Source organism: Quercus suber, unplaced genomic scaffold, assembly GCF_002906115.3.
Source record: "Quercus suber isolate HL8 unplaced genomic scaffold, Cork oak 2.0 scaffold_166, whole genome shotgun sequence".
Classification (NCBI taxonomy): domain Eukaryota; kingdom Viridiplantae; phylum Streptophyta; class Magnoliopsida; order Fagales; family Fagaceae; genus Quercus; species Quercus suber.
Window position 1 is genome coordinate 687,072 of NW_027069627.1, and position 9,460 is coordinate 696,531.

The following is a 9,460-nucleotide window of genomic DNA, read 5'->3' on the forward strand; positions in this document are numbered from 1 at the left end:
AATTTAATTGGGCAAAGGATTTTGTAACCAGCAAAAAAGTGGTTAGCAAATTTACACTACATTTGCTAACCACATTGAAAAAAAAAAAAAACAATAATAGATCACGTTGAAAAAAAAGATCACATTGAAAAAAAAAAAAAAAAAGAACCTGGACACGTTGGTGTGCTCTATGCTGTGAAGGTAATAAGATGAGCAGAAGCAAACAAGTGATAAGAATTTGTGGGCGAAAGTCATTAGGCGGGGTAGGCGAGAAGCTCATAAATGAGGGCATTATGTTAAAAGTGATGTGAGCACTTTTTCTCTTCTAACTTTTTCTCCCGATTTTGGAGGAAAAATTTGTAAGCCCGGGAGAGAAAATTTTCTCCCAAGTATTCCTTTCTCCTTATTTTCTCTCTTTTGCCAAACAGTGGTGTTTTTCACTTTATTTTCCTCTTTATGTTTTCCATCCTACCTAAATTCCCCCAACCAAACACAATATTAGTCTATGGTCTGTTATATTCCCCAAAAAAGCTTGAAACACATTGTGGGCTTTATGCCCGAATGAGCCCGTGCATAATTAATGGACAATAGCGTATAGCCCATTGACTTTTTTTTTTTTTTAATATTTAAAGGATTGGAGACACAAGCAAACGGAACCCTAACCCTAAACCCCAAATCGTAATCGATTTGAGCCTCCACACACTCTCAGAATTGAAAACTGTCTTCTTTTTATTTTCTGAATCTTCAAAACACAAAACACATGGAGGGGAAAGGGAAAGGTTTGGCGACGCAATTCGAGGTCGCTTTATTTGCTTCAACGTCAGCTAGGAGGGATGGAATACAGGCAGGGTGGTATACCATTAAGATTAATGTCCCAGAGCTTCATTCCGTAACTACCATCGAGAAACCGCTCCGTCCGTTTTCTAAAGTCTGGTTAGCTTGCGCATACAGAGAACATGCAGTCATAGGGTCCCGTCTGTACTCTCTTGGCGGCATGAATCCTGATTCTGAACCTTTCGCCGGCGTAACTACCCCCGAATTCGCTCGTTTTCTTAAAGTGCGCAGCTTTGACCTTTGCACTCCTGATGATGGTTGGAAACCTGTTGCTACCATGACTTTTCCCTTGAGGTTCCAACCTGCCTGCCTCGTCCTCGACGATAAGTTATATGTGTTAGGTGGCGTTTCTACTTCAGAAGTAGATGCAAAAGGGTATGGCTGGATGGAGGTTTATGACCCCGATTCAAATACGTGGGAACCCTTGCCCAATCCTCCTCTTGGGTTTTCACTCTCGGCTGATTTTCCTGCTTATTACGCTACTCTCGATTCCAAAAAACAGATTCTTGTTGCTCAGCATGATCCTGCTTATTACGCTACTCTCGATTCCGAAAAACAGATTCTTGATGAAGATGCGAGTTTGTTTGCTACTTTCTATGTTTATCATGTGATCGATCGATGTTGGACATTACTTGAGCCTCCCAAACGCAAGCTACGTCCTTATTATCATGACCCGGTTCGTGGAAGACGAAGTACTATTGTTGATAACACTATCTATTGGGGTTTCGTTCTAGATGGGTTTGTCCGCGTACAGTCTCACAATATAGATACGGATCTGTACTTCCACGGACGTTTGGACATTAATTCATTTTTTCGTGGTGAATTTGCAGTTGAGTATTGTCCGAAGTTACCTTTGCTCCATGTAGCTGATCAGACATTCTGCCTTTTAATGTTCACCTTTGTTGCTAAAATGGAAGAGGAAGACAGTGGGGAAGACAGTGATATCGAACTTTTTGAAGACAATGGTATCATATATCTTAATTGTATTGTACTTGATATCTCTCTAAATCCATTTAAATATGAGGGCAAGCCAAAGTCTAAAGAAGAGTTCGATGAAATTTATAAATATCATTTCATGGGGGATTCCAGTGAACAGCTTAATATTTCCCTTGTGTCCGTCCAAAAGTATCCCGTGCGTAATGATAGCTTCTGGCTCAATGATGCTGTATTGCTGTAAGTTTATTGCTCTCTCTCCCTCTCTATTTTGCACTTTCCCCTTTCCTCAGTCATTCCAAATGTTTTTTGTTTTAAATATATATAAAGTGCTCAAACAATTTGGATCTGACTTGCATGGATCGCCCAACTTATATGCCAATGAAGAAGAAACCAAAGTTATCACAAGCGTAATGACCAAAGATAATTTAAGGTTGAAGGTTGTTTCCTTGACGATTTTGCATTAAGAAACAGGTATACTCTGTTCCATGTTTATTCGCGTGCACCTTACACTCTCAAATATTCCTAAAGGAATAATTTTTCTTTCTTTATTTATTTGATGATTGGTGCTAAATTTTTGAATTTGTGAATATTTCAGAGACGTATTTTACCAAATTCAATTAGGTTTGAGATTATGCATGCACATTTTTATCAGTATTTTCACTTGCACTTTCACCCAAAACATCATTTAACTTCATCTTACATGTTTTCTGAAAGTGGTTAATTTACTCCCATCAACCAATCAATCCAGTATGTATGATGAGATAGAATCCAATAGAGACAAAAGAACTTCCTTTTCTTCACTTTGTAGTCATTTGGGTTCCAATGCTTTAACAGAGTAGACATTATAAAATGCTAGATACATAATAATAAACAAAACATAACATAGACTATTTAAAGACTACTCTTAAATAGACTAATTGGCTGTCTTTGCTTTTGGGATTGGATGAGGTCTATGTGATAGCATAACTTCTCTTTTTCTATTTACAATTTTGCGTATGAGGTGTTTGAAAAATGCAACTTGAATTGGTTTATGGATGTTTGCAGAGTGTAAATTAAAGTGGTTTGTTGGATTTAAAGCTATATAGGTTGCTAGTTGGTTTCTATTTACCTTTATTTTATTATACTTGATTCACAATGACCCATACATATACATGAAGAGACAGAAGAAAGACGAGTCTTAAGATATGGCTAACAAGCTGAACCAAATAGACAATGGACTAATTAGGTATTCTCCGTTTTGGCTTTTTGATGTACCGATATCATTTTTGCCCCATGTTTAATTTGGTTGGTTATTAATTGATATAATAAATTGCTTGATGTTGCTTTTTTTTTTTTTCTTTTTTTTTTTTTTTTTTTTTGAAATTTTAAATTGAATAAACATGTTTCTGGTGTAAACTGTGGTTGATTCATTGTATTGACACATTGGACTAGCTAGTTATCATGGTATAACATGTTTGAATATTCCTTTTTATTGACTTTCCTTGCATTTGATTTTGTAGTACTTATTTTAATAATGTTTTTTGGTCAACAGGGATGATAATGTAGTTCATGTATATGTGGCAAGGGTTGCAATTTCCAGCATTTTCTCGTATATCCATGTGAGACAAAGGCTTAGCTTCTACCATTTGTGATTTTGTGTCAACCCTCGTGAATGACTTTAACCTTCTCCTGTATTTTGAATCATTGTGGATAATCTATACTATAGACTCAGTTATAATTTGGTTGATTACTGTTTTAGCCTTTACACTATTTTGATGGCACATTGAATTGTTTTTGGATAAATATATATTCTCCTTTTTTTTCTCCACATTTTGAGGCACCCTGTGAATTATTGCGTTGCTCAAGTAATCACAATGTGATTGTAGGGCATTTGTGATTTCTTGGATTCCCAGTTTATGCTTTGAGTTAAATGTATTGCACTTCCAATGATTTCTTATGGCTTCGTACTATTTTACCATACAAAGTATAAACGCTACTCTGATGGAAATGTTGTCCCCAAGTGGGGGTGTGGTGTAGAGGAGTAATCTTTGATTGTCCGTATATTTTAATTGATGGGTTCCTCTATGATTTTTCTACGTAATTCAATCTTTAAAAAAAAGTTATAACTATAAAACTGCATAGAGTATCTAAGAGCATCACCATCAGGTGTTTCAAAAAAAGTGTCATTTTGACACACCAAAAGTCTACTTTATTATTTTACTACATCATTTTATAATATACTATTTATCAGATGTTCTATTTTTCAATCTTATACACTAAAATAATATATACATCACATTAAAATATTATTTTTAAAAAAAAAAAAAAAAACTTCAAACAGTAATATATACTACACAACCCACCACCACCACTGCCCATAGCACACCACCACCACCACCCAAAATAAGCCCACGCCCACCAACATCAGCCCACCCAGTACCATAACCACCCAACATTAGCCCATTACAACCCATGAAACTCAACCTACATCTACCAAAAAAAAAAACCAAGGCGATCTAAGAGTGTGAGGTGGACAGCAATCTGCCCATCCAAACCCACCCACCGTTGATCTACCCAACCCACTCATCAAACCATAGCCAAAAAAAAAAAACCATAGCTAAAGAGAGATCAGCATGGAAGTGATGTGTTTGCATCGACGTCGGTGTAGAAGAGAACTAATGGTGAGAAGAAAATATGAGAGGATGAGAGAGCTAAGATATTCTGTGTTTGAGAAAAAAAGGAGGAAAAGACTGACAGAGAGATGAGAGAGAAAAGAATAAAAAATTCATTAAAATTATACATCTTTTCGTATGCTTCTATCTTTGGAACAGTACTGTTCATATGTGTCAAATGTGAAAGATTTTTAGTATTTGGTGTGTCAAATGCCAAATATTTGGCATTTAGCACACCTAATGGTGATGCTCTAAGAGCATATAATGGTAGAGTTAAAAATTTGGTTTTTCCCTTCTCAAAAACTCACTTTTATCTATTTTAACACTTAACTTTATAACACAACTAACAACAGTGGTTCTATTATTTTTAGCACCTCATTTAAATATTACATTTTTTATCATTTTTTATTCTTTCTTTATTCCTCATTCTTTTTCACCCTCTCTTCTTTGACGAGATGAAAATGGGCATCCACACGCTGATCAACAAGAAGCCAACTACAACACAAAATATCATGAACAACAAGAAGCTAACCATGCACAATCCAATCAAGCCCAACTACAACACAATGTTTACAATGATCAAGATCAGTGGGATGGAGATCATAAAATCCATATAAAAACCCACCGGATCAGACACTCGGCCACTAGAAACAACACCACACCGGACCACTGCTACCTAAGCAACATCAATCCACCAAACCACGGACCATTAAACCCATCCCAACGACCCACCACCGCCACCAAAGACAGAACGCCCACCACCTCCACCTGCAACAAGTGACCCAACAGCAACAAACCGTCCCACAAAAGCCACATAACCCACGAAGAAGAGGAGAGGAAAAAAACTAAAAGAGAAACAGAGAAGCTGAAAGAGAGACAGAAAAACGGAGGTATGGAGAAAAAGAAGAGAAAAAGATGGAAGAAAAAAAAAAAAAAAGAGGAAATAGAAAGTATATTTAAAAAAAAAAAAAAAAAAAAAAAGAGGGAAGAGAATATAATAAAATATTATTATTTTTATAACCTTTAGAGCTACAGTAATAGCAACCTTTGGTTGTTTAGTGTAGCTTTGTTGCTAAAATATGTAGCTTTAATACCTCCACCAATGTATCACAATTTTTGTATTTTTTGGTGGTAAAAATAGCATTTAACACCACCAATGCTAATACTAACCAACGGCATTAATATATAAAATTGATTTCTATTGTGGGGATCGAGAAAACCAATCTTATTTTTCCAATAACAATCTAAAACCTAGGTGTGTGTACATAAGCTTCTTCCACATACAGAAATAATGTGTAAATTTGGAGAAAATAAAATGACTCAAGTGAGAAATATAGAAATGCAACGGTTAACAAATGTCCTTTTGGTGACATTTGTACTTCAAAAAAATGGGGAGAACAGTGAGAAAAAGTGGGGAAATTAAGGTTTTAAAATCCACTATATAAAAGTTGATATCATACGCACTCCAAATTTCCTAAATGAAAAAAAAAAAAAAACTCAGAATGGGATTTCTTTTCTTGCAAAGCTTTGGTCAAACTTATTAATGAAAAATATTATGTTTACAACATTTTTATAAAAAAAAAATCTTATGTAATAGATTGTTACTTGTTACTAATGGGCAACAAAATAATTTTAGTTGTATATTCAAATTTAAAACATTTTCATAACTAATCTTAATTGTCAGTTTGTTACAGGTTTTTAATTTGAATAACAACCTGTCACATTTGTTGTGAAAATGTTGTGGACATAACATTTCTCTTTTATTTTTTCTTCCTTCTACCCAGAACTTGGTTAAAGAAAAAAGCAAAGAATTTTGTTTTATGTTGGGTAAGCAAGAGAGAGAAAAAAAATGATAGAATTAATTTGTTACCACTAAATTTCTTACAAATCCAAAAATATGGAGGAAAATGGGTATTTGTCCCTAATTATAAATTATGCAGCAATATACTCCTATTTTGAAACTATTTAGTGAAATGTCCCTGTTTTTAAAACTCAGTTTTAACAAAATTGAGTTCTATGTAAAACTCAATATTCTCAAAATTGAGTTCCTTGTATATATTTAAGTGAAATTTGACATTAGCAATATCCAGTTCCATTTAAATTTAAATAAATAAAAAAATTAAATTGCAAAATATACATAGAACGCGACATTGCTATTGTCGTGTTCTACTTGTAATTCGATTTTGTTAAAATCAAGTTTTAAAAACAATGATATTTTGGTGCATAACTGTAAATTATAGACAAATGTTCATTTTCCTTCAAAATATGTAACATTTACAAAGTTACATCTAGTGTAACTTGAGCTTATCTAATATATATATATATATATATAAAAAGGTCTGCTACTGCTTCCTAATTCTATTGGACTATAGATCAATGGTTTGATTTACACAAATCCAAAACCAATTAGAAATTGGTTTTCCTAAGCCCCTACAGCAGAGCCACCTACTTTGTATTGCCAAAGTCAAGCCATTTCACAGTGTCCTTAACTCATTGATATTCTCTTTGCCTGATGTCATTAATGCTTTCTATTCTTATATCTCTTAAGTTTTACACTTTCAAAACTAATTTTATCATGTTTGTACACAATTGTGAATGAATTTTTGTCATGATATATTTCAGTGACCCCATCTATGAGGGCAATTTATGGGTCATGATGCAAATTATATAGTTTGTGTTGTTGAAGTTAGGATGTTTTGTGTGTGTGTGTGTGTGTGTGTTTTTTTGAGAAAACAGATAATGTGATTTGATTTATGATTATATAACTTTTGTGAACCTATTGTTATATTTTATAATATAAAAGTGAATCTTAATTTGCAATAAAGAATGTATAATAAGATAGAAAACTTATTTTTAGTACCAACCAAAAAAATAGAAAAACTTATTTTTAGTGGCTATAGTGACAGTGCCAATGAGATTTAAGGCTGCTCAAGCAAAATAAGAGGGCCATCAAGGAAATATGAGTTTCCAAAATGGCACACTATGGTGCATGGTGAATTAGTAATACATCTTTATAAAATTTAAAATATAAAAAAAAATAAAAACAAATGTATGCCATAATATAAATTTTATAAGAATATATAGTTCCATTCATATATGTATATCATTCTATTTTATTGATTTATTGAAAACTATGTTTTATTTCGAATGAATTTTGTGATGAGATTTGTTATCACTAAATTTTAAAATTTTAACTTTATTTTTTCACATAGAATGTTTTTAATTATTTTCAAAGATATTTGTTTACGTTCATTCATGATTAAAAAAAAAAAAAAACCAAATCTTCTATTCTTACCATCTTTATCCATCACCACGTGAAGAAAAAAAATAGAATTAAAATATTTTCATGGTTTATTCCAAATATGAATTTGTCTCTATTATTATTATTTTGAAAATGCATAAGTTTAACATGGTTTTCATACCCGGACCGTTTAATGAACTGTAAAATAAAGAGGTTCAAGGTTTTTAAGATCAGATCAAATTGGAACCGAGGTCGAACTGTGATGATGTCATAATTAATTAATAATTATTTAAAATATAAATAAATGTATTAAATTAGTATAAATTGATTAAAATAAAGATCCATATTTCAAATTATTTTTCATATCATAATTTTTATAAAATAAATAAAAAATATATATCAAATCTTAAGCAAATATAGATATAGTATTTATTTATTTATATGTTAATTAGTATAACCTTGATAATAATAATAATAATAATAATAATAATAATAATAATAATAGTAGTAGTAGTAGTAAATTTATTCCCATAAAAACCAAGATTAATTAAATCACTTTGCAGCAATACATTGCAAAACTCCTCCATTTGTCGTATTGGCCTTGGAATTCTACCTTGCTTCTCATCAGAGGTTAAAATCTCATTAAAGTCACCAATGCATAACCATGGTAGCATGCTTTTAGAGTATAGATGTCGCAAATATCCCCAAGATTCATGTTTACGATGCTCCTCTAGTCGCCCATGAAAACCTGTAATCCTCCATGGTGAATTCAAATCATTCATAATATGTGCATCAATATGATTAAGGGAATAAGTCTGGATTTGTAAGTCCACTTCTTCCTTCCACAACAAGGCCAAAACACTAGCTCTTCAGACACAAGGGACAGCAAGCATCGATTGGTAATGTGGATTAGCTAAAATATTTTTCATCTCATCTACTGTTTGTTTTGTTTCTATTAGAAACAAAAATTTGAGAGATTTTTCCCTCACCACGTGAGAGAGAATAGTGGCTGCACGAAGGTTTCCAAACCCTCGGCAGTGCCAACTTATAATATTCATTGTGCTCCATAGGGCTAGGATCTAGCCTCCATCGTTTTGCTTGTTGAAATAGCATCAAAGAACTTAGAAGGTTTTTTCAGTCCAATAGTCTCCTTAGCATGAACCTCAACCTTATTTCTTCTTTTCCCTCCCACCCTAATAGCAACGTGTTCTACATGTGGCTTGGATATTGCCTCAGAGTCTTTTAATTTTCTCCACTTACGCTTCTTAGGCTTGATAGCTTGTTGTTGATCATGTGGTAAGGCATTCAAAGCCGTGTCACCAAGAATTTCGGTAGTGAGAGATATAGTTACATCCAAACTCTGTTGCTTACCCGAGATAGGAACACTAAACAAGTTATCACCAATTATTACGAGATCAGGATCTATCGAAGAATCATCCTTAAGTGCCACGACAACTGTGTTTTCAAAATTACTCCCCGATGGATTAGGAACTGTCACTTCATTCTCGCACAAATCCATGAAAATAGCTAACTACTGATCCACAGTTTCCATAACCGTCTCATGAACATCGGTGTTTGCTTGTGGATTCTCAGGTACTGAAACAAAATTGTTTGGTGGTTGTGGCGGCGGGCTTCTATCACAGCGACAATCATTCTCTTCCATATTCCACTTCAACGGGCTTGGTGATTTGTGTCGAGTTATATCCCTCGGCTTACAAAAGTCTGTTCTTAGCCAGTCACCATACGGGCTATCTTCCCCATACCTCTGCCTTAACCTTAAGCAAACTTTCGATTCATGTCCAACCCACGCTCTATCCCC

General features: G+C 33.7%; 2 protein-coding genes across 4 annotated transcripts in view; both read left to right on the top strand.

The window, feature by feature from the left end:
- The window catches only part of LOC111991864 (uncharacterized), a gene marked incomplete in the record, with an annotated part of 92,433 nt that extends 88,935 nt beyond the window's left edge, over positions 1–3,498 (top strand). Inside the window, 1 exon segment of the mRNA XM_065777873.1 lies at positions 3,376–3,498.
- Positions 594–3,498, top strand: LOC112032286 (uncharacterized). 3 transcript variants are annotated; one of them, XR_010630634.1, is made up of 4 exons: positions 595–1,986; positions 2,134–2,220; positions 2,907–2,974; positions 3,281–3,498. XR_010630634.1 is itself a non-coding variant. In XM_024065051.2 (3 exons), the coding sequence occupies exons 1-2, from the start codon at positions 740–742 to the stop codon at positions 2,171–2,173; spliced, it is 1,284 nt and encodes a 427-aa protein (XP_023920819.1). In that variant the 5' UTR covers positions 594–739; the 3' UTR covers positions 2,174–2,220; positions 3,281–3,498. The 3 variants fall into 3 exon arrangements, 2 of the variants coding, with proteins under 2 accessions (XP_023920819.1, XP_023920818.1); XM_024065051.2 differs by lacking the exon at positions 2,907–2,974 and having other exon boundaries at positions 594–1,986; positions 2,137–2,220; XM_024065050.2 differs by lacking the exon at positions 2,907–2,974.
- Positions 3,499–9,460: the final 5,962 nt, after the last annotated feature.